Raw genomic sequence first — 25714 nt, 5'->3', positions numbered from 1 at the left:
CATAATAGTAAAAAACATCAATTTAGGGAGAAGTGATAAGGGAAATAAATGAAAAAAAAAATAAAAACACAAACCTCAAATTCAAGCAAATTCAATAAAACATTGCATAAAAGTAAGTGTATAAAATGTGCTTTAAGAAGTGGTCCTATAGTTTATGACAGGGAGGGAATTACATCATCCTCAAAGTCACATCTTTACCTGAATCCATGTTGTGTTCCATAGCTCAGGACCATAACGACGGTATTCCTGTAGGGCCCAGTTATAGCAGCTAAGATGGCATATATCACAGTAAGCTGTACCACGCCCACCGTGCTCAGAGTCTATCTTGAAGAGCCAGCGCTGCACATCAAAGTTCTGAGTCATAAGCTCAGCCAGTGTTTCATGAAGCTAAACCAAAAGAGACGTTGGAATTACAAACTATATGATTAACAACAAGTAAACATTTAAGTGAAAATGAAAATGTGTTCTTCTGTATTATCACTTACTGATGAAGGACCTCAGGCTGTAATGGAGTATATGCATTTGCGCTTTTGATCTCTGACCTGATTTAGTGAGTAGATATCTCCTTGACCTGGGGGTACATCAACCTCTGCCCTGGTGAAAATCCTTCTCCCTCCAGACTTGGTGCTGTAGAGCTGTGCAATAGCTGGTTCTGGCCCCAGGACCGGCACACCCAGCTCATCGGCCACTGCCAGGTCATCCACATGGGACACTCCACCCACGATATAGGCTTGCTTCCCCTGGATCAGGTTCCTGATGCGCTTCAGGGTGCGTGGACTGTACTTTAAAAGCGTAGACAGGCACATGTTTCGGGTCTGGAAGACAAGAGGGGAGAAAGATTACTGCTGGAGCTAAGAGTTCTCAGTGTCTCTTCCAAGGGTCGTTTCTTGACCTGATTTATCACTGTGTACACACAACAGATCTATTATTGTAATAGCCAGCAGGGTTTTGACCTCTCCTGTATTCCAGCAGGTTGAATTGATAAAAGCTGCCTGTGGGAGGCCTCCCCTATCCCTCACATCTTTAATGTGTGCTAGCAATGAGCTCCTTGGGAATACAACTAATTACTTCACATCTGTATTTATTTGATCCACATGGAATTATCCCTTCTGTCACTGGCAGAATGCGCTGCCAGCCGTGGGTAGCAGTGATTCATCTCAGCAACACGTCTGGCACAGTTTAACAACAAAACAGCAGGAAAATCAATAGAAAGAAATGAAGAAGACCATGTCATGTTGCACATTCAATCTAGTGCAAACTGATGTAAAAAGATGAATAGAATGGCTGGATGGAAAAAGACAATACAACACCTTGACTTTATTGTACTGAGGTAATAAAATAATTTAGAATTTCTAAAAATGCAGCAGTTATAAGGAACGAATGGTTAATTAAACCAACTAATATGGAATTTATTTATTTGCCGAGCACCAGCTAGAGACCATTAAATAAATGCATTTTAATTAAGTATAAGTTAATATAGCTCTAGTGTGTTTACTTTTAGATAACACAAACATTTAATTTCAAAAGTAGTAAAAGAGAATGAAAAATATTAAACAGAGTGTAGCTCTCACAGGACAAGTGTACAGTAACAATTTCCTCTAGTACCCTCTAGAGGAGAATTCACAAACTACAGATCCTTGTAGCGTCTCTACAGTACAATATAGCTGATTTCTCTACAGAAAGATCCTGCTGAAACATGTACTGTCAATTTTTTTCTTTAAAGTTTACATTTGTGCGCAAAATGTGAATGTGATTGACCATACCGAGAAATAATCTACAGCCTCAGGTGTGAGGATGATAAAGCGTCTGAAGCAGGACGAGGCCTTAGTAGTTCCAGTATCAGCCCCATCTGTGGCTCCATCACAATTCAGGAGGCTGGTGTAATAGTGCAAGATGTCCTCCCCCAGATGCCGAGGACATACGTAGATCACCTCCACATTTTCATCTAAAAATATAGAAAGTGGACTTCACCAACTACGTGTTGACAGTGATGCATACTGAGAAAGTGGTGAGGCAGTGAGAAGCTCCTACCTCTGATATCACACAGCCTGTTTATTTGGATGTTCTGTAGGATGTCAAATCCCCTCAAGTTCTGTCGCTGGCTCTGAGAGTATCCTGTCAGGACAAGGTCACAAAAACTTGCACAAGACTTTTAAAGAGAGACTGATATCTTCTCTAACTGGCTTGATTCAAAATTTGTAACTCTGTACAAGTACACTCACATGTGCATGCTACTAGATTTGGGCAAGGGGTAGTTAAGTCTAATCACACAGTAGCACAATCCGATGATTAATTTAGCTTAATAACTAGCAGGTGCTGTGTCTGTTGTGTGCTGGGAGTCCTGTTGCACCATGTCCAGCCACCGCTGAGCTACATTCAGTGATACCTCCAGGATTTTACTCTATGTCTGTCTGGATTTCTGCCTGAGAGAGAATCCTCAACTGAATCAAGGTAATTAAATGATTGGATTCATGCTAATTAACAACAATGGGGTTCAACTTTCTAATTATCCTTGCTCACACAGCACTCTCTGTAGCCACCCCAAGTGCAAATAAAGCATTCCATCTGCTAGTAATTAGGCTTAATAATTTTAGACAATCGCTCAATGATTTACAATGTACATGCCTGATTACAGTCTAAATGTGAATGCCATGGTGAAATTAGAACAAGAAGGGATCATAGCTTGCACTCGACGTCTGGTGCAAAAACATAACAGCTTCTTCCTCTTTAGTGTGTGCATTTTTTTTTGTTGAGCAATAAAATAAGACCTTTGTGCCTCTTGCAAATATTCAGCATAATGGTTTTTCATTTGCTTAATCTGCAAATTAAATGGCGATTGAGACTAAATTGTTCAGTTCCCTGGCATGGGGACTGTCATCATCCTGTGAGTGCTTTCCTGCAGAGAGTCATTTGAACGAGATAGAGTGCTTCCACCAGGGCTACAGACTAGGGCAGCAGAGTGGTGAGACATGGGTTGACTGCTGCTAGATCAGATGTGTGTGTGCGTGTGTGTGCAGCAGATAAAGAAAGCTACCTAATGAAGGGATGTGGATAATGGTCCTCTTGGAGGACTGGATGTGTTTCCAGTTGGCTGCCAGATGCTGGGGATGGAGAAAAGGAGTGATCAGAGAGGGGACTGCAAGAGTACGCACGCACACCACACACACACACACACACACACACACACACACACACACACACACACACACACACACACACACACACACACACACACACACACACACACAATCATCACATCACTGCATAGCTAAAACACATCAAGCCAATCTCTCTCTGGGCTAACAGAAGCAAACCAAGCATAAAATACCACCTTAATTAAATTAAGCGTTTACTTTAGAAACATCTTCTCACAATTAATTCAATCATCAAGGTACATGATGCTACTGCCAGGGGAAGATTAGCAGCCTTAATTAACAGGGTCTGAATGTTTATAGAGTGAGAACATACATTAAGTGCATGTATACACACACAGCGATGTTCAAACTAAATGAACTTGTAGGCACTAATTAATATTCTGTCAGTGCTCTAAAAGATGTTCAGCCCAAATGACAGCACAGACATGACATTTACATGGAACGGGGAAAAAAATCTACAAAGTGCTATTCATCCAGAAAATGTGCTGTCATGCAGCTCTCTTGAAGAGCTAAATAGAAACAAAATTTTATTTCTTGAGCTTAAGATTGAAAGGTTCTGTAATGGCAGAGAGAATTTTAAACTGCAAGAAAATGTCAAATATAGTTTTAATTGTCTAGTCCATTTAAAGCAAGATTAAACTGCATTAAATTAATCATTTTGGTATGGTTTATATTGTATAAATACACCATTTAAACCAATAGCTCCATTACAAACCTTACATTATGCCACTGCATTCCCAATACCTAATATTACACCTAAACCTAATACCACCACAACACATTTTAACTTTAAATATTTAAACTAACTACAATATTTATAGCACATCATTATATATTTAGCTGCTGCTACATGTACTAGGCCATAAGAATGGATGGGGTACCTTTTTTGCCCTTGATCTCCAGACCTCATAATCAATGTTTCTGCCTTTGTCTGTTTGCTATCAGTGTATCAGTTTAACTGTCCTCTTTAATCTGTCTCTCCATCTTTCTATTGTTCTCTTTTTTGCTCACCTGTCTCACTTGTCTCTGTTATTTTCCTGTTTATCTGTCTCACTTTTTTTCCCTTCTGTTCCCTTCTGCTCATGTAACCCCTCTAAAGATTTTTATGTTTATTTGGTTCAGTGGTTTCTTTTAGTTGTGTGTCTATTCATTTAAAACTGGAAGAAATAAATAAACCCATTTTAGCTAAAGATACACACACTTATTAATGACACAAAATACATATTGACATGGCATTGCCATCCTTCTGTCCTTATTTTTAAGTATTTATCTTGGAGTTGGGACCCTTAGTGTCTCTAAAAGTACTTTGCTCAAAACTCAGATTTTGATTGGTCCTCTGTAAAACACTGAAGTTTGTGACTGAATGGGAAACAGAACATTATAACAATGAGCTGAAATGTAGAAACATAATTTTCTTTTAACCCTAAACTACATTTTTTAACAAACTTTTTTTTCTTTAGAGTACTCATATCAAAATCTTGTATCATACAAGCACAAAGTAACATGTAAAGATTATGCAGATAACTTAATTTTAATAAAAAATCAGATGGAATCCTGTACAGCCAAATTTAGGATGTGTCTGATCTTAATTACTTAGAAGTCATGAATAAATCTCTGACCCTGAAGTTGAGAAAAAGAGAAACAAATGTTAAGTAAGAGAAAGAGAGAGAAAGCAGTATTTGGATATAAGCAACATCACCTGGGCTCTGCTGCGGTAATTCTCCAGCTGCCTAAAACGCCGGGCCTGCAGGGCCTTCCTGACACGACGCATCTGAGTGTGCATCAACCATGAGATGGCGATGGTCCCTGCCGCCCACTTGCGCTGGCAGTGGCGCAGGTAGGCCGTCCGAGCTATGTAGCGCCTCCAGCAGGACTGGATGCGGATGGCAGCCGCCTCAATGCCTCCTTCTCCCTTGTAGCGCTGACCTGGGTTTAAGACCACACCCAATACCTCCTCCCAGTTTTCAAGCAATGAGAGGAGGCCCATCACTGGAGGAGCCTTATCCCAACCATTATCCCAACCATGAGCAAACTCCACTAGCCGTTCCCCATTCACTTTGGCTAGAGGCACAGCAAAGTCCCTGAGCAGCTTTTCTAGGGCCTCCAGAGCATGTACCACACTGCTCCAGCACAAGCTAAAGCTCTGCTTGAAGTGACAGAAATCAGCTGCCATTGGGTTGATCCTTCCCTTTGTGATGGTAAAGGGGTATTTGCTGATGTTTACAGGAACTGCCACAGGTAGATTCTACAGAACACAGTGAAACTAGTGAGAGGCAACCAAGACTTTAAATATACAGTTGAGGGAATATTGTTTGTACCTGAGGGCTTTTAGGGATAAGATCACTGGTGATCTGCATCACACTCCCCTGGTCCATACTCTTGGAGGTTGAGGAGGGAGGCGGTGTCTTGGTGGTCCAGAGTGGTGTGCATTTGCTAACTGTGGATCCAGGTTCTGTTTCCCATTTCAGACGCTTCTGACACCTGGACTTCGAGCCTGATTCGAATCAGTGATTAATCAGTGGTAACCAGTCAAATCAAATGGTAGCCGTCCCTTCTACTACAGTCAGTAATGGATTTAAACCAAAAGACAATAAAAACAATGAGAGAAATGGTAAGAGTGCAAAACTGAAGAGAGAGTGCATATTTGCTAATGTGGTAGCAATAAGCCCTCACGACAAACTGGATGTGTCGATGCCACTTTTGTAATCAAGTCTCCAGCTTTCAGGTATTGCCAAGGGCAGAGATTTTTTCCCTGCTTACCAAAGCATTAAATACCACATGGAACAGTCCAGGATATCATGATAATTTTTTCAATCAACACGTTTCGAAATATTTATTATAACTTGATATACAGAAGAGTTGGGAGATACAGAATCAGGTAAAATGTATTATCTTCTGCAGAGTTTTTGAAGAAGGACTGACCTGTTTTAGAAGAATATGAATCCTCCCTGTGATGAAGTGAAGCAGCCTTGTGCGGGACTGACATACGAAGCAAACTTGAGTCTGGCACTGAAGAAAATACAAAAAAGGGGGGGAAAAAAACCCTTTTAAAACATTCAAAACATGACCTTGTTTATTAAAATTTCAAGCTAGGCAAGATAACAAAACTTCAAGCTAATAAGTAAAAATGTTAAAAAAAAAAATCTGAATAATTGAAGGAAATAATTTAAATTACAATTAGTTTTTTGAGGTCTGATTAAAGTGATACAAACAACAAACATTTGAGCATTTGTCTGGAGAGTGCAAAAAGAGAGAGAGTGGTGACAAGATGGTGAAATACCTGTCCCCTTGTCTTCTTCAGGTATTGCCAGGCCGTGATGGACCCTTGGTCCAAAGGCTTGAAATCTCACTGCAGGGCCAGTGATTATTCTGTGATGTTTCGCCTGAACCAAACATGTTTATAATATCAGTGGTTGTTCATCTGATACAAAGTAATGCTACCCAATCATCTTCCTGTATTTTCTGGTCTGGCCCTAGAAAGTTGATGCCCACAGTAAAGAAGGCAGGCAGTAGTTTCATAAAACTAAACAACAATTACAAGATTAGAACCTGAGCATGTTTGAACTGAATGTGTTTTTCTTTTCTGTAGAGTTTTTTGTAACAATCAATGAGACTCATTCCAGCTGAGCAATGTAAGAAAAAAATAACTTTCAAGCAGAATGAGTATGAAGGAGATGCCTGATAAATGATTACAAACAATACACTGTCTGAATTCATAAAGAATTTAGAAGAGTCATAAAACTAGTACTGGGAAAATAAATTGTAAATTGTCCTGTAAACCACTTCCTGTAGCAATTAATCACAAAGTAGCCAAGATTAAAGACTAATCTTAAAATACTATAACCCAGAGCAGTTATTTTCTGGTAATTTATACATTTTAATACACACTGCTGTATCATAATTTTAAAATTAAAGGTAGATTTAATGGCCTAATTTATGATAAACATGATGATGCATTTGGAGCAACCTCAACTTTTTTATTCATGACTAGATTCAAATGTCTCATTACTCATAAAACATGAAGTTTGTGCCACTGATCCTCCAGACTTGTCACCTAATGTCCTTGCCTTCCTTCTTCTCAGACCACTGAGCTCTCTGACAGACCACAGGTAGTAGCCAGGTGCTGAGAGAATCTCCCCTCAAAGGCACACATCTGTTTCAGATGAGGTTGGGAAAAGGTGGCACCTTTTGTAAAATTGCTAAAATGCAAAAGCTCATTCTCTGGCACGGGTACGGAATGGAGAAGAGTTGGCCTGAGTTGCAGGAGGAGGCAGCAGGCACAGAGCCAGTGGTTAGCAGTTGGGGAAGCTACGGCTGTCTTATTGGCATGCTGGACCAGGTACCCGCTTCTGTCCTGAGACAGCTGTAAACCAGTAGCCCATAGCACAGCAATCAGGCGCCTGTTTCTTTAGAAGAATGCTGATGTGCTGCAATCTGCTGCTTTCCGCTTTCTGCAGCCAGTTCTTCCATCTCTCCTACATCAGAGTGACAGTCTTGGCCTCTATTTCTCATGTCAGGTATAGATTCCCAAAAACATATTGGAAAAGATAGTGTGTAAAATATATCTAAAACTAATGCCGACCTTTGCAAAGATTCATTTGTTTTCTGTGACAAGTGTTGGCTGTCATCACTAATCCAAGTGACCTTTATGTCAGTGTCCCTCCGAGCACGAGACTTGAAGAATCTTTTAAAGCAAACCCGTACCATCACTCTTCACCCCAGTATAAACTGTCTATTCTGGGGATTAGGGGAGACAGTATCAAGGAAAGTAACCATGATATCCAATTCTTCTTAGCTGTAGCAGAACCTCTTGTAATACTTCCTAATCAAATCTTTCCTGAGGCATGTGCTGTATGTTACAATTAACATCAACAAAGACTCAGGACACAGGAATTTCTCACTGCACAAAGCAAATAACTGGAGGACATGAAATTATTCTGATTCTAGTTTAAGATTTCATGCACTGATTGGTGTCTTTTCCAGCAGTAAGACTCAAGTGTGATGAGAAAATCTGCTCCATAACTAAGAAAGGCAGTATACCAGATGTAGCCTGTTTCCTCAACAAATATGAGGCTCAAATTCTCCTGAGTGTTTAGTTTTACAAAGCCACAGTTGAATGAACTGTCATCCGGTCCATGATTGCCATGTAGACTACTCAGTCTGACAACAAATAAGTGTACGTGATAATGGGAGAAAAAAAAATCCCCTTTACTTCAGTTCCACAAAGTGTGAACAGCTCTAGCACAGACCTGAGCCAAGTTACTGTTTTAAGTTCCTAGTGTTTATTTTTAATCCACCTGACTGACATGACAGTCAAAAACATTATTTCTAGCATCACTAAGTGAAACAAAACTTGCTGTATTTTGAAAGTACTTTTAAAAAAATACATTTAATCCTTTACTAGTCTCTCATTGACAACATGACCTCTTTTTCAAGAGAGACCTGGGTGCAAGAAAAAACATATACAGTTTAAATATAGACAAACACACAGAAAACCAGAAATACTTAATCAAAACATTCTGTAAAGTGCAATTGCTATGGAAAGGATGAATGGCACAAAAGAAAACTTAATTTTCTTACTTACAACTTACAACTAAAACTAAATCAACCTACATTCATATTCAGATTACTCACTGCATTTTTGCTCCTCTTGTGGACATCAGGGAGTGATATCCCAAATTTCTGGGACAAAATGGCTCTATTGTTTGGGTGAGCAGGATTACCCAGCAAACGCATAGGTAAAGGTGACTGGTGCTGAATGAGACACCAAGAGGAAAAGTTTTCCAACTTTAATTATAATAAGATGTGCAGTAGAAACAGTAATAGTAATAATAAAGATTTGAATGTATATATACACTCAGTTGACAGTTTATGAGGTATACCTTGCTAAAAGAAATGCAGTCTAATTCAAAGTCCTGTAATAAAACCTACCTTCATGAAGGTTATAAGGCTCAGTCTTTATTGAAACTGTTTCAGAGAGGGGCTGATTCAATGACAATTTTGGAAAATGTAGTTTGTGGCCCTGTTGAACTGTATTGCATTGCACAGAGAGGTATTTCTGTTTAGCCAGCCCTCATTGATATAAATGAGGTGGACAAAATAATAGAAAGACTTGTCCACATAACACAATATAATTAAACAGCCTCCAAAATGACCATAAAGTAGAATCAACACCTCCCTAAAACAGTTTCAATAAAAACTGAACATTATAACTGCCATAACGGTGGGATTTATTGCTGGGCCGCTGTATTGTAGACTGCATTAGTTTTATCCACGTGTACCTAATAAACTGCCAACTGAGTGTATTCCCACAAAGCAGGAAAGTGTTTTTTTTTCTTGTGCTGCTCTGTCACACCTTGTGACAGAACAGTTGAATTTCTAACCTACAGTACCTACCGACAGTTTATATTGTTTCTTTTGCTCTATATTACCAAGTAAAAAAGGCATATTCAATTGTGAACATGAATAGCAATTTACCTTTTCCCCAGGTGCAGCCCCTGAAACATCTTCCCTCTGTGGTCGAACATCTGGGAAACTCTCCAGACCAGGTTTCCTGTGTAAAATCCTTCTTTCAGGCTCACAATATCCATCACTAGACTGTATACAATTCTAAACATATTTCCTCAAGATTCTACCAGTTAAGAAACTGTAGAAAGTTATTTAGTAAAAACACAGGCACACTTCTCCTTACTTACCATTTAGGAATCTGCACAGTCTTTCTTTTCAAGTCTTCAATGCTTGGAAGAACCAGCAGTTGCTCAGTCACTGTTTTCAGATAATCCTCTGCATGTTTCTATTTAAAAATAAAGAACAAAGAAATAATCAGCCGTCTTTGCCTGATGTCTGTTTCACTGTTATCAGTGCTTATTCTGCATGAACCATGCTCACCCTGATGCTGCTCTCTGTCTTGAGAATGGCATTGTCCAGGGCTTGAATGTCCAGTGTTTTGTCCCTCTCTCTGACATTGATTTTCTCAAGACTGCATCTGAGTTGTTTCAAATCATCTTGAACCTGTAATATACAGTTCTGTGAGTACATACTGTAGGTAACTGAAAACAGCCAACAACCATGACCTTAACTTTCAGCTTAATGTTTGTACTTGCATATTGGTAGTTCCTGTCTAGAATCTTCTATGTTACATTTAACTAATGTCTTTAATCAATTAAGCACTGTGGTCATAATTTATCAAACGATGTGTATAGCTTACTTAAAAAAACAAACAAAACCAAAAAAACTTGTAGCTAAAGTCAGATAAATTAGCAAGCGTAAAGTATTCTCTAGGAAAGTTAGAATTGTCGGATGAGCAAAATTAGATAACATTACCTGAACTAAAACTGCTCCAAACCTATCTTCATTTTTAAGCGTGTCAGACATTTTTTTTTTTAATTTTGGGTTTAATAGTATGACTTAAACATGTATCACGATATCATAATGACGACTTGTAGCAGCTAACTTCTGTTACCAAACCAGTTAGCTAGCTCGTCTATGAAAACACCTCATGTAACCATGACAACAAAAGTCTAACCACCGTAGGTTTCCCTTTTGCCCCGAGTTAGACTGTCAGGCACCCTCTTTTCGCCGCCAAAGTGTACAATTGGCAAATTTCCGACGATGGCCCTACTTGTACCTACATGTTTTATTCATTGAGTAAATATACATTGTTTATTTAGTGGCGCTTTAGGTGGAGACACTGTTTTGCCTGAAAGACGAAACTTAGGGCTTTGAATCGTATCTATTCAAAACGATTTAGCACACGACCCACATTTAACGTCAACATCAATATCGCCATAAACACAAATTACATTTAGCATCCATAATATATTTCCAGACATAATTAGCTAATGGAAACAAATATAAACGTGTCGAAATTAAGGCTCTAAGACCTGTTTCTCCGGCGAAATGTTGCACCGGAAGTCGCAGCGGCTCGGTCAGAGGTGAAAGGTTGTCAAAGTTGGTTGACGTCGCGCTAAGCTAGCAGCTGGAGAATCTTGTCCTAAATATTTTAAAAAATGTCAGCTGCAGAAGAAACCACTGAGATGACTATTCCTTGCGTGCTCATCACTAGCTCTGACAGTAGTTTTAAAGAAGAAGAGCTGATAAAACGTAAGTTTAGCAGAGGTTAACGTGCATGATTTGGCAAACAAGCTAACGTTAAACAAAGCTAACTTACACCTAGCTTGTATGTTGCTAATACAGATTAATAACTCGTTTGTCTGAGGTTATAAGAATAGTCACTTAACTAATCTACTTTTGCAGGGGCGACATAAAAACGGTAATGCTAAAGCTTTAGTACACCCTGTTTATACAGCGAGCAGGCTGAGTAACACAGTCTAACGTAATCTCTGTTTGTGTGGTTCATAACAAGTGTGTTTTTGCACCAGAGATCCTCGTTACGAATACTTTGCCGGAGCCGACCAAGCGAGAAGAAACAGTAGCCTGGTATCCATGGACAATCAACAACAAATATTATACAGCAGATGTCAGCCTGTGTGTTGTACCAAGCACTTTTCAAATGTCGTCAGAGATCGCCCAGTCCATGCAGGCTTTCATCGCTTATTTTGACAGTACAGTGGTACGTCAACTCAGAATTAGCCTTATTTTTAAAATATCAGAAGTATATCCACTGATACGTGTGTAATGATTATCATGTGTGCATGGTGTTTGCAGAAGGATGGTTTGGAACGTCTACATCCGTGGATATCAGTGGTGGAAGATCTTGCTCCAGAGGTGCTCATTCTGGTGTGCGACAGAGTCTGTGAAAAGGGTTAGTTTTCCAGCACTGTGACTGTTGGTTTGCAGAAAGCGCCACAATACAAGTTTTGCAGGATATAGTATGGCATCTGAAATTTTATTTGTATCATAGGGGTCACCAGACATGAAGCACAGCAGTGGTGTTTGGCTCACGCCTTTGAGCTGGTGGAACTCAATCCACAGGAGCTGCCAGATGAAGATGGTGAGTTTTACAGGTAGCAGAAATTACATTTTGCCAATTTTTGTACTCTCATTCACACTGCTTTCTTCTGTCAGATGACTTTCCAGAATCCACAGGGGTAAAGAGAATTGTCCAGGCTCTCAATGCAAACGTGTGGTCCAGTGTGGAGATGAAGGATGGTGAGATGAAATCATCAATACAATTACCTATTGTATTTTCTCTCACTTCTTAATTTATCTCTGTATGTATGGCATGTGACAGCTTGTATCTCTGCATGACAGGGCACAATCAGGGGTTTGGTCTGATGAGCAGTTTGGTGGCCTCCAGACACAACAATTCACGGAACTGCCAAGATCCACCAGTCAGTAGCTTTTTTTTCTCTTGAATCCATTTCCATGTACTTTGGCTGTAATTTCATGTACATGTGTAGTGGTCTTTTTATGTGCTTTCACTTTCTTTGAGACATATATCAATCCATATTTATCTAAATGTGATTTTAAATTCAGTTTTCAAGGAGGCATGCCTAATCCTAGATCTGTTTTTGTGGCAGTCTTCCAGCGTGCCAGCAGAGGGCACACTTGTTAATGAGGATGCCAGCCACACACAGAGTAGTGCACACACAGACTCACAAGAGGACACAGTAGTTGGTAAGTGAAGGGTTCCTGATGGAATCTGTCTTTGACATCAAAAGTAATTTTCTTCCCCAAAACTGATGTCACTCCTGCTGGCACATTTCAGTCTGTACATTCAGTATGTTTTCCCAAGACATGTAAATCTTGATTATCAGAGATTACATGTTAAGTAATTAATATTCACTTGTGTTGATTCCCTCAGATGCAATGACTGATTTGGACATTCAGGAACTCGCTAATCTGACAGCTGGAGATGCAGATGTGGATAACTTTGAACGCCTCTTTACCAAATTAAAAGAGATGAAAGGTAATGAAATGAATAACAAATACACAACTAGCTGCTAGCAAAAAAACAAAGCCACAGACTGTGTTTTTCCTTTTTGAAACTTACAGGATATTTGATGCATTTGCATTTTGCGCTCATTGTTTACATGAAGGTCAAATATTTGCACAGCTGATGTCATTTATGATAATTTGGTCTCTGATTTTTAACCTGCAGACAAAGCTTCTTCATTACCTCATGAGCAGAGAAAGGTTCATGCAGAGAAGGTAAGCAACTGTATTCCCTTTAAGACACCAAGTTTAGACCATTTTCAGTCTGTGGAACTTGCTTATTAAAAATCTGATTTACATTATACTAAATGTGTTTTACAGGTAGCAAAGGCGTTCTGGATGGCCATTGGTGGCGATGTAGATGAGATAGATGAGTTATCATCGGGTGAGGAAAGCTAAAAGCAGCTACCTGTGACTCTCCTTTTTCCTGATCCTCTTTTTCTTGGGGCTCCCACAAGATCCAGCGCCCTTTGACCTGCTTCTTGCACTTGGAAAGTGGAGATGCTTACAGATGATACTGTAGGCATAGTCATGTTTAGAAACTTTTGATTATTAAAATGAAATGATTGCAGTACTGGTGTATAGCGAGAAGCAGATGGAAATCCTGTATAGGGAGAGAAGAGAGCCAGTGAGTGGCCCTGATCCTCAGTCTTCTCTCCAAGGTCCCTTCACTACGCTTTAAGCCCTGAGTGAACCTCAACACATGATGGTGTTAGAGGCAGAAAAACATGAAATTAAATTATGTGGGCTTTGCTTTATGTATTTGTCCTTTAGGTGCAGTTGTCACTTATATTTTCAAGTGACATAATGTGCCTTATGCTCCAGAGTTTTAAGAGATGTAATACACATTCTGTTGAATCAACATAAAGACTTGTGATTTAATTTTTTTGTGCTCTTCAGTGTAAGTGTGGCTAATTTATTGTGTAGACAAGACATGCTGCTCTCTGTGGGCGCATACAGCTCGACTCATTCTTTCAAAGAAAAATATGCTGAATAGAAGAATAGGAACACCTGTATGCTGCAGCGGAGTACCTCTGCTCTAAATAAAATGTGTAGTTTGGTCGTGGTAAGCTATTGGACAGAGTTACACTGGAGGATGTTACTGATACTTTGTCTCATTTACATTTCAGGAGGAGCAAAATTGAATTTATGTGCAGAGGGTTTTGTTTTTCTAGACACTATTAACAAGCTATTTGGCTTTTACTTTGTTTTAACCAGCTGCAATTTATTAAATTTTCACAGATAACAAAAACAATGGTCATTTGAGAACAAATATTAGGCTACATGAAATAAACATGTACATAAGACTTGAAGAAAAAGAAAACCACCAACTAAGAATATCAAGGAACACAAGTACTGATACAGCTCTACCAACTACCTAATGCACCGTAGTACACAGTATTTCAGTTTAGCACCATGTAATGATTTAAATAGATAACATGGCGACTCAGTCTTATGTACTGTAAGTAAGTGCTGGATTAACATGGTGGTTTCTTAGACAATGACCAAGGACAGCGAGCATATTACACATGCCTTATATTGTAGCAATGTACATGTAATTACAGTATTTACTGGACAAGCAAATTACCACTAAAACTAAAGCTTTTACACTGATCAACACATTAAACTTGAAGTGCATCATTTACCCACAAGGAGCATAGTGTACTACTGGCTAACAGTTGGTGAATATGTGAAAAGACCTGCATTTATATTTTCACTCCACATTGTCATCGATGGATGAACCACAGCCACAGTCACTGCTACTGAGCACCCTTCACACTGAATTCACACGGTTCCTAAATTCAATCAGTCCACTATGATCACTCATTCTGCATGTCTCTATCATTAAATAACAGTTATAGCTGGTACAGTAATCCTATGTATTACACCTATTACACTACCTAACCCGGGTTGGAAAAGCCAGTGTTTAACTAGGCTAAGTTCTGGGTCATTAAAGCAAAGTCTTTTTGTGAATCTACTCATGCCAGAGGTCAGTCAGGTCCACTGTTTCAAGCAATGCATGACTACAAGAAATCACAAGCTATAAATATTTATGTACAATCATATTGAGGCAATAATAAAAATATATTCCCATGCAGGACAGTATGCAAAAATAACTTATAAAATGTCTCTTTCACTGAGCAAAATAGTTTTCATATAAGGGTTCTTGTCAAGAAACAATGGTGCTAATGTCTATATTTTGTTTAAAATAGATAAAATACCAATTAAATGATCAATCATATAATTGATGATTTCATTAATACAGATAAATCAATATGGCCAAAGTACCTTGTACTTAAAATATTAATTAAATATATTCTATTTAATCACGACTCAGAATGACATTTTTCATGTTGATTCATGATTCAATTGGTAAATAATCCTCCCAATTCAGTGATTACAAAGAGTGGTGGTACACACCAGTGATGGTAGCGTATTCATAATTTTAGCTAATTCATAGAATCAAAAAATGTTCTGAAACATGTAAATGATGACCAAGGTGAAACTGTGCCTTAACTTCAACTTGGTAAACAAACCACAAAAACAAAACAAAAACTTACTAAGCACAGAGAAGATGTCTGAATGAATAATGAAGAAAATGTGGTTGTTCTTTTGAAACCTCCTGAAAATACCCTGTGGTTGCCTGTTGAACACGTGCAAAACAAAACAATGTACTAGTCCTAAAATAACCTTCAAATGGAGACACTAAGTGGTAGTAAGGAAAGTGCTGTAGACCTACATGTGGTGAGGTGAAATGTTAGAGACTTTGAGGGAGGAGAGTGAATTGACGATTTTGATGAATGGCGTCTCTTTCCTTATTATCACTGACAGACGCTTGTTTTGTTTTTTTCCTATGTGGTTTGTGTTTAAGTGTGTGGATGGGACGGAGTTCTGCTCCTATGACACACTGGAGCAGTGGATGCTGGGAGAGCCCATCTGTGTGAGGACCTTGTCCAACCACTGCAAAGGGCCATTGAGATGCAGCTCTATCCAACAGGGGGTGCTGGTCACTGTCTGACGTCTGCAGAGCACAGAGAAAGAGACAGCCAACATAGTTTGTCTTTAATGAAAGATTTTCATAATAAATCAAGAGACATCTCATTGTTAATGTAACTTCATTATAGTAAATGCAAATATACAGTATACTTTTTAGTTGAATTAGCACCAACAGTGAAGCCAACTCTACTGGCTTTTATTCTGAAGTCATTCAAGTTTCTGCCAGAGATGTTTTTCTCCAAGGTGTTTGGTGCCAGAAATATAACACGACCACTCATAGTCCAGTGGGAATCCCCTTTGCAAAGGGTGTCTGAAATGTGTTCACCTCCCACTCCATGTCCCCCACACCACTGCATGCCTGCCGCATTCTTCCTCTGTTACTCAAACCCTCTCTCGCTGGCTCACAGCTGCACCCTCCCCCCATCACCCTCCTTTTCCCTTTACAAAGTCTGATACTTTCTGTCACCAACACTCCTTCATCCTTCTTTTTTTTTACCCCCAAATTGAATTTAATTATCCTGACCATAAACATCGGGGGCATCATACCTTTTCTTCTTACGTCTGAGTAAGCAGCCCGATCAAACTTGTGGCCTGTGCAACAGACTCAAGGAAACCAAGAGCGGATGATGATCTCTTAAAACTGTATATGTACTGATAACTTCAAACAGTCTGGGACAAATACAACTGCATATGGCCTGTGTGTTAAGGCAGGAGCTTTATTCCACCTTAGAAGCTGGAATAATAATGGCTAATTGACTTAACAATAGAGTGTTTTTTTTTTTTTTTTTTATAGGGAACAAGATGTGAGAAGTTAAGGTGTAGCCATGAGACGAGAAAGGTACACTGTGCGTCTGATCCTGGCCGTAAATGGCTTCATGTGCTGTTGTGTCTGCAGAATGACGTCTTCTCCCACAAGAGAACCCGGGGCAGAGAAGGGCAGGTTCACAGAGATCCTACTTCAGACCCCCTTTAACTCTCTGTCCCCCCTCCCAGACACTGGGCATTGCTCAGACCTTACATCAAATCTGTGTTTGTCCTAATATTACATATGACAGACATGAGGAAAACAGCGATGCTACAGCAGGAGACTGTAGCCCCTTGCTGGGTTAGTTAAACATTACCGTCCAAGTCCTTTGGTCTCTTTATAAGTCTAGTATCTGTCAGTCACATTCTGTGCTGGTAATTTGGAGTTCTCAATTGTAAGAATAAGGCATACTTCTAACTCAGCTGAGAAATCTTACCACCTCGTATTATGCTGGAAATTACCTCAATGGAATATGATTAAAATACACATAATAAATCTAATACGACACCTCTAACCACAGCATTTGTGTTTGTCTTAGCAACCTATGCTAGCACTTAATCATTTGAACATGAACTGAACATGAACTGGTTGACCTTTCCAGTGCCTCATGCAGTATCCTTGGTCCTTTTTAAGCCTTTAGCTGTTATATATAAACATTTATTCAGTTAATAACATGTAAACAAATGTAATGCATTTATCAGTTACTAGATATCGTTATTATTATTATCTAATTATTATAGATATTTGGTATTAAGCAGCGTAATATGTTTAAAATATTTATTTACCTGTACTCTGCTCCCCAACCCTTGACAAAACTCATGCGAATGGTACACATCCTTGTGAGTTGGTAGACAGCCTCAAAGCCCTGATTGACCGACTGGGCGAGCAGGGCAGCAAACTCCTGGTTGTTGAAGATCTTCAGGTTGCAGCCTGACAAACAAAAGATTTATTATTTGACTTACTGGCACTAAGAACTGTGTAGATGTTAGTGTGAGCGGGTCATTAGAACTCAGCTATGCTCTGATCACTTTGCCTCTGATGACTTCATGTGTTTGTACATTTCCTCTCATGCTAACCTGGAGGGATTTTGCAGACAGTGGCCGGATGCCAGCCGTAGCGCTGGTTGCAGTTGGGACTCTGGACAAAGATGGCACTGTCACTGAGACACTCAGCAAACACCTCTCCCCCAATGTAGTACAACCTCACGCCCCGTCCTGGAAAGGGAATAGAGAAGATTGTAGCTCAGTGCATAGTAATGTTCAGAATATTTCAAGCGCAAATATAAAAAACACAAGTTGGATCACACCTAATGTGGTACCGCTGAAATAAAATGAGTACCTATGTGTCTGCGTGTGAGCTCTACTGCTGAGTTGCGGTTGACGTTGGACAGCAAGCCCAGACAGAAGCGCTCAGAGTTGGAGGGGTCTGTGAATCCATCTACTGTGAGGGATGGCTGGGAGGCGTGGAAGGTCTCTCCTACACGTTGGTTCAGCTCATAGTAGGAGATGGAGCACCAGAAGGCAGATTCGCAGTACGTCACAGGTTGTAAGTCTGTGCGAGCAGAGGTCAGGAGATGAGATGAAGATGAATTTACAGAAAAGTTCCAGTCAGGGCCATGAAAAAAGAATTAAGAAGTTCATGAGACCAGATAAACTGCTCTGTGGACATACAACAATTTGACTGTGGAGATGCCCACTGCTGATAATGTTCCCTTTGATTTCTCTTCAGTAGCTCTTTCCCACGACCCTCATGGCCCCAGCCAGGAATGGTCAAGACATGACGTGTATTTCTTTCTTCTTTTTTTTTAAAACAATGACCTCCTGGTGGCTTTCCACATAGATAGAATAACCTGACAACCGGATGTTATTATTATTGCATTACCTTGAGTTGTCTGTACCCAGCCTTTCCACAGACAAGGACAGACAAAGGCTCCATTCATACCATACTTACTCACTTACTGCCCTGAGGCTAAGCCTCCCAGACGTAGTCAACTAACCCTGTTATATCATCTGTCTCTCACACACACGCTCACCCCTACAAAGATGTTTTAATCTGACAGTGTGTGGACTTTATACTGCATAAATAGCGTCTTCATTCAGACATCCACAGTTTTCAGTAAACCAAACAAGAAAACAACCACAGTATGCTGATGAGTTGTAATGTCCATAATCAACGTCAGAAGAATATAATCCTACTGCATATTAAATATCACCTAGTAAGGATGATTGCTTTCCCTTTTATAGCGATATCAGCTACGACAGCACAGCACTACAGTCACTGGGTACAGTGGGGTGGGGATGGAGGAACGGATGGATCCATTGTTGTAGGATGACAGGATGAGGTTAAAAGGTCTGTGGAACTGGTCCTATGTGTACGCCCTTCCTGTCACATCTACAGCATACATGGGTTTACAGTAACTGTCTTAGCCAACTGAGCAACCAGGAAGCCCTGGGCCTTCATTCTAATTTATTCCACAGCCACTGGGAATTCTCTGTTGTGACTGGCAGGTTTTCCTTCATTTCCAATTAAAGGACAGTACAACTACACACAAATGTTTCGTTAACATTTTAAATGAATGTACTCATATTTAACTGTAGCTACATTGATAGTTTAGGCTTCAGCAATTCAGCTAAAGAGCTTAAAGTTTACCCAGTATATCTAAATCTAAAACCATAAGGGAGAAGTTTAGATTTTCTGGCTTCATGATGGTGCCCACTAGTTTTGCATTAATTTGACATACTCGTTATTTTGATACAACAAATTAAACCTACAATAAAACAGTGACACCAGTGTTCTATCATAGGCAGAGCAGACAGTCACACTGAGCCAGGCAGCAACCTGTGCAGACTTTGAACACCAACCCACATCTCCAGCTTTCCTAAAGTCTTGTTCTTATCTAACTTACAAACACAAACACATGTCCTGTCCTGCATCTCAGCTTGCTGAACGAGATCCAAACAAATATTAACAGCTGAGAAGTGCACTGCTAACACCATTGCACATTAAAGAGCATGTTATCATATTTGCAAATGTCACTTTGGTCCACTTAGACACTGGTGTGGTCCATACACTTTAAAATTACTACTAAGAACGCATTTCTCTGCCCATGACTTGTAGCTACAGCTCAACTTTGTTTACTTTGTCTCTTGTTCCCTATGGTGAACACTTGCACTCCGGCAGCCTGCCGGTGCCGTCAATCAAGCACAGACACTGACAGGCCACTCAAGCCGGCTGAAAGGAAAAGGAGCATATCTGATATTTCCCCAAAGACCTTTTTTCTTCCTTCTAATAACACAAAACCATTAACAACAGGTTTTAAAACAACACTGCTGTTATTTTACACTGCAAAAAGGTTGACTAAATGTAATTTCAGTTGGACTTTAAGTCACGGCTACGCACTATACGAGTGCACATAATGAATGCTATGCTCTGTAAGTAAAGCTAACCCCTCTGGTTTTGCTTACCAAGATTACTGTTTGTGGGTGACACAGGATTGGGCGACAGGCTGGGTGAACCTGAAATAGAGCCGTAATAGAGGACTGGGTCATGATCTCGATAAGGCATAATCAGATCAGTATGAACTTGAATTGAGTGTATATTCATTTGTCTCACTGGTGTCCATGCTGTGGTTAAGCTGGTGGTCATTTGTCTCACCATCCTCACTCAGATACCCTGGTGGGGGAGTTTCTGTAAAACACAAACACATGAGAAGATATTACACACACGTTTCATCTTTAACCTTTAGGTTTGACATATTTTAAAATGACTGAAATTTAAGTTTTTTTGTGACTTAATGAATGCTTTTACTTTGAATATTTTTTTACATGATACACTTTAGGACAATCTTGGATCATTAAAGGCAAAAACTACAATACAACCAGCATTTACTGCTAAATATAATTATGTAAAATAACTAGCATTAATCTAATATTAACTGTACACACTAAACACTGGATTCAGAAAATTTAACCATTTTGGACAGTCAATGATGAGAATAACAGTTTAAGGACTTTTTAGTTCTGTCTTCAGAACGATAGGCACAGTTTTTCTCACCAGGAATATAGTTACTCTGGGGCTCAATGCCAGCGGGGAAGTTGGTGTTCTCAGGAATGGATGGACTGTAGTCATCCAGTGGTGGGAACACTGCGGGGATATCTGTATGTCGTGGTACTAGGACAGGGGGCAAAACTAGAGACGCACAGATGCATTCATTCAGTACATGTTCACTTCTGTATACTTTATGGCAAAAGAAGGCATTATTTTAAATACAGTAATTTGGATCATGCAGCAATTAACTGCACTCACTTGGAGTCTCCACCCTCTGGTAGTGGTAGGGGTTGACGCAAACTTCATCCTTCTTGGTGTGGAAGGCGAATTCACAGTGGTCGACCGCTCTCAACTCATGGTGCGACTGCAGATCCGGCCAGCGCCACAAGCGGCAGTAGATCACATGAGGAAGACCTTTTCTGTGGGAAACCTGCAGACGTCCATCTAAAGACCTGGAAGACACCATCAAAGAGACTGTCGCTCTGTGTTGCTTTGCCTTATGCTCTGACTTTTACTGAAAAAAAGTTTCTGAATAATAAGATAAAACATTTTTGATATTACCAAGCTCTGAATGGATGAATATTAACAAAGGGAAGACCAGCACAGCATTTTACTGACGCCAGACCAGTTCATAATATATTTTTTCCAATACTGCTTACATGATGTTTGCTTTTTAATTTAGTGTATTACCATAAGTAAGAAACAGACTATTTTGTGCCAGCCATTCCCTCAGTCCTTCCCCTGTAGAAGCAACAGTCAGGGAATCATCAGCTCTCTGAACAATTGTAAAAATTCAATACTTAGTGCCAAATTCAGAATACAGAATCTGGGCACAAACTCTACCGAAATTGCTTTTAGTTATGTTCAAATGCCAAAACTGATGACGATGTCATCTGCTGACTGTATAAAAAGACAGTTGTTTGGCCTATGTGCAAAAAGTGATGAAATGTCATATCAACAGTGTTGTGTACCTGTGAAGTGTAGGACCATATATGTTGCCATTAAACTCAAATGACTAAAAAAGGAAAGGAAGGACTGTAACAGATCCTTGATCTCTCTCCTCAAATAGAGTCCAGTGAGGTGACGGCTTTTTTCCAGTTGAACTCAACAACAGTTCACCTCATTGTTGAGATGTCAGACAAGAAACATATGGTTCTCATTCTTTACCACGGCTTGGCCTCCCGTGAAGTATGTCAGGGAGGACTTGGGTTCAAGGAAAACAAGTTGAAGCTGGAACTAGTTTTCAGGTGACCAACAAAACATCTTATTAACTTTATTGTTTTAAACTGAAATATTATAGTTTCCAATAAACAGACTACTTTGATGACAACATCAACCAGCTGACAAAATAAAGAAACAAATGACCTCAGGCAACACTAGAATTAGGCCAGTTTATTACTTTAGTCTCAGAGGGAAGACACTGCGATCACCTTGCATAAAAATAACTTTTATGTTCCTAAATAGAATTTAAAAAATTATGAAAAAAGGACAATGTTGATGTAAACTGTGTAAACTACATTCAAATCAAGCATATTCTGCCAATTTTGTAATATCATGAATTGAAATCAATGGCCACATCCAAGAAGTGGATATCCTCTAAACTATTAACTAGTCTGTTTAAAATGAACGACAGACTTTGACAGTTTTCACCAGTCATGAAAGAAATGCATGTCTCAAGCAAAGAAGCTAAAACAGAGACAAGCACTGATCCCATGAGGTATGACACCTAAATAAAATAGTCTGACACATTCAAACACACAACACAGACCACCACCACACCATCACCTCTGCCTGCTTAGCAAACAATTCAGTTCAAGCTTTCACTACCTCAGTACACACTGCAAAAGAGATGGTTTCAGACTCATCTCACTCACAGCCTGACACACAGCTGGACTGAGGCAAACTTCTTATCTATCAGAAGAAGCAACGACTGTACAGCTGCCAGTCGGGGATTCACACAGTTACAGGCATCCCAACATCAATCCAGCACCTATTATCCAAAGAAAATCTTGCGTATGAGAGAAACTACTTTCTGTTTAACAGTTTCACTCCAGAAGCAACATCAACTAGCACTTTTTATGATGTTACACAAACAAATAACTGTGTACTGCCCAGCGCCTCCAAATTTAGAAACACATGAAGAATGGTAATAACACTGTTTTTAGGGGGCATCTGGTGGCCTAGTCATTAAGATGGAACACAGTACTATGATTTCAACATACCCAGTTCGATTCCAGACAGGATATGTTTTCTTCATTTCTCCCCCCTCTCATTATCTGCCACCTCTCTTCTGTCTATTTTTATATAGAGGCAAAAAGCCCTTTGCCAAAAACGCAAAGTTTTTAATCATTTTTGTTCACTTATGTGCAGCACTACAATTTTATACCACAGGTAACAATAGGTAGTTATGAACGGTCCAAGCTTATTGCTTCATTATATTCTGTAAAAAATAAACTACAACACATAAAATTAAAAGTAATATTTCTAAAATAATTCTATAATAATTCTGCTACAATACATTAATTCTACTCTAGAAATATTGTGTGTTAGTGGTGTTATAAATCTCCCCACATACTGCAGAAGGCAGACAATTGATCTGCTCTAAGTTAACACATTGCAGATGTATTAGTACATAATAATTTCCTGCTGAGTTCACTCTAGGTGCATCTGGCCACTGTTAAATGCTGACAACCCCTTTCTCCCTATGTCACACTATAAGAGAAATGAAAGTACAATAAAATGCTGGCCTGCTGTAGTACTGAATCACTGTATCCCCAGCAGATAGAAAGACAGCTGTTATTCTGTAAACCTACAGTCACTGGACCCACTGAGATTGAACCACAATCCAAACAGTGGCCCACACCCTCCCTAGAGCCCGGAGCACATTCCCAAGAACTAAGAAAAGGTTTTTAATGTAGGTTACCACCCATGCTCTGATTTCTAAACACACCATGAAGGGGGACTCCCAGTTTCATTAGCAATGAATCCTACGAGCTGACTGATTAAATATTACCCCCAAAAAACTCTGAAGGATGGTTAACAATAAAGAAGTTATTGAAGGGTGTACTCAAGTTCCTTCTGTACTGCCCATTACCAGTAGGGTCAGGATGTGGACCTGCCTTATTTACTTTATGTGGAACAAAGGGTAGAGAGACAAAGAAATTATTAAAAGAGGAAAAATGGAAAAAGTGACTGTGCCAGTGCCAAAAATAGTTCACATTGTAGAAATGATGTAATGTATTTAATGTCTGCTCTGGGCTGTTATGACTCTTTATGTCTTCCTGGCTGAGTTACAGCGGTAGACTTTGGTCAATAATTTTCTTTTTTTTTTAAGTTACATTTTCACATTTTCACATCAGACTGAGTGTAATATATAGAAATAAAGATTATATGGAAATAAAGTAATACTGTCTCATTTACAGTGTTACTATAGACTGAAGAGAGTATCTAATGAGTAAACTTATTAAAGTGAACGTTATTTTAATTCAACATGCAACCAAGTGAAACCATCTCATCAAGATTATTTGACCCATTCAGGTCACTGACAATAAAACTGTTTGAATGCACACGTGTCTTGAATCACACCCAAAATGTCAACCTCATATGTCAGACAAACTGGTTTTAGACAGATGGGTATCCCATAAGGGGAGTCCCACACCGAGCACTTAGTCCAGCTTTCCCACAGTACACACACTCCAGTCTAAACATCCTCTGTGAGTCAGAGTCCTGCCTCGCCAAACCACCCCTTCTCCTGTTCATCACACGTGTGAACAGTGGACACACTTGTTTATGTAGCACTAGATGTACCACAGGCTACCATGCCAGCAGGTGAAACTTCCCTCGGCATTGAACTAACACTACAGTCTCTCACATTCAATCACAATTGTGGTATTTTAGTTATATTTCGGAAGGTTAGCGCTGGTGTAGCGGTCATGCCAGCGCTGCAAACTAACACCGGAGTATGACATAACAGACTTAAATGTGTGGGGTTGCACGTCTTTGTGCAGCAATGTTAGCTGACATAGATGTAGCGGTCTGCCGTGTATCGGTATTTCAGACTGACAAAATGCTAATTGGCATTTGCCTGTTTACACAACAAAACTGAAATGTTTAAGTTTGCATCGATCACCTTATGTTACCTCAAGCTACTATGTAGGTAGATTGTTTTTAGTGTGGCAGCTAAAGCTAACTATCGATGCCATCAAACCCCCCCTGCAGTGATTGGACTTATTTATCTTCTGATGAATTACTTTGGTAATTAACCAGTTTACGTACATGTTAACACGTAATCAAAGAAAACTGCTCAAGCTAACTAGCCAGCTAATCGGCTAACTCTAGCTGTCATAAGCACTAGCTTGCTAGCTTAGCTAAGCTAGTTAGCAGTGTCTGTGAGGTTACCTGGGTATGGTTATGCATTTCGTGTTGACATTCTGTGTTGTGATGGCTTTTTCCAACTCGTCCAGCTGTCCGGTCTTTTTCAACTTCTTCACAAGACTTTTCACAGCCTTTTCGCACCATTTCTCCTCTTGCCCGTTTTGCTCTCCTTTCTTCCAGCCAAGAAGCCTCTTCACAATTGGAGGAGTAAACGGTAATATAGACATTTTAAATTGCAACTAAAACAACTACTTACAGTACTCTAGTTTAATTTTGCCGTCCAGAATTGCAAACAGCACAGCTTGTTCCTATGATAACGACTCAGTCAGCTAGTTAGCTTAGCTCGCTAAACTCCCAGACAAACGGATAGTTTGGTCGCTGCCGGGTGCTCAGCAGCAGCAGCAGCAGCGGCGGCGGCTCGCGTCGCAAGCTCACTCCG

General features: G+C 39.7%; 3 protein-coding genes across 4 annotated transcripts in view; 1 reads left to right on the top strand and 2 right to left on the bottom strand.

Moving 5' to 3' along the window:
* Positions 1-10554, bottom strand: part of iqch (IQ motif containing H) — a 22059-nt gene extending 11505 nt beyond the window's left edge. The window contains exons 1-14 of the mRNA XM_041037920.1: positions 10479-10554; positions 10044-10166; positions 9851-9948; positions 9633-9708; positions 8790-8909; positions 6436-6538; positions 6078-6164; positions 5474-5649; positions 4855-5400; positions 3035-3101; positions 2032-2115; positions 1764-1945; positions 543-815; positions 199-387 (exon numbers count right to left, since the gene is read on the bottom strand). Coding sequence (XP_040893854.1) covers positions 199-387; positions 543-815; positions 1764-1945; positions 2032-2115; positions 3035-3101; positions 4855-5400; positions 5474-5649; positions 6078-6164; positions 6436-6538; positions 8790-8909; positions 9633-9708; positions 9851-9948; positions 10044-10166; positions 10479-10529 — 2175 coding nt within the window. The 5' untranslated portion in view covers positions 10530-10554. The remainder of the gene's footprint in view (positions 1-198; positions 388-542; positions 816-1763; positions 1946-2031; positions 2116-3034; positions 3102-4854; positions 5401-5473; positions 5650-6077; positions 6165-6435; positions 6539-8789; positions 8910-9632; positions 9709-9850; positions 9949-10043; positions 10167-10478) is intronic.
* Positions 7618-25714, bottom strand: smad3b (SMAD family member 3b). 2 transcript variants are annotated; one of them, XR_005894075.1, is made up of 10 exons: positions 25300-25714; positions 21160-21353; positions 20908-21042; positions 20467-20541; positions 20319-20369; positions 18193-18405; positions 17931-18068; positions 17640-17784; positions 14268-16074; positions 7618-7627 (listed from the first exon to the last, which is right to left on the bottom strand). XR_005894075.1 is itself a non-coding variant. In XM_041037921.1 (9 exons), exons 1-9 carry the CDS (start codon positions 25500-25502, stop codon positions 15951-15953), a joined length of 1278 nt encoding a protein of 425 aa, XP_040893855.1. In that variant the 5' UTR covers positions 25503-25714; the 3' UTR covers positions 14263-15950. The 2 variants fall into 2 exon arrangements, 1 of the variants encoding a protein (XP_040893855.1); XM_041037921.1 differs by lacking the exon at positions 7618-7627 and having other exon boundaries at positions 14263-16074.
* Positions 11097-13938, top strand: aagab (alpha and gamma adaptin binding protein). Its single transcript, XM_041037922.1, has 10 exons — positions 11097-11258; positions 11537-11727; positions 11823-11919; positions 12019-12108; positions 12183-12266; positions 12369-12448; positions 12638-12734; positions 12922-13026; positions 13219-13268; positions 13374-13938. The coding sequence occupies exons 1-10, from the start codon at positions 11165-11167 to the stop codon at positions 13449-13451; spliced, it is 966 nt and encodes a 321-aa protein (XP_040893856.1). The 5' UTR covers positions 11097-11164; the 3' UTR covers positions 13452-13938.

Source organism: Toxotes jaculatrix, chromosome 5 (genome assembly GCF_017976425.1).
Source record: "Toxotes jaculatrix isolate fToxJac2 chromosome 5, fToxJac2.pri, whole genome shotgun sequence".
Taxonomy (NCBI): domain Eukaryota; kingdom Metazoa; phylum Chordata; class Actinopteri; family Toxotidae; genus Toxotes; species Toxotes jaculatrix.
The sequence above is the reverse complement of the archived record's forward strand: the minus strand, read 5'-3'. Positions and strand labels throughout refer to the sequence as shown.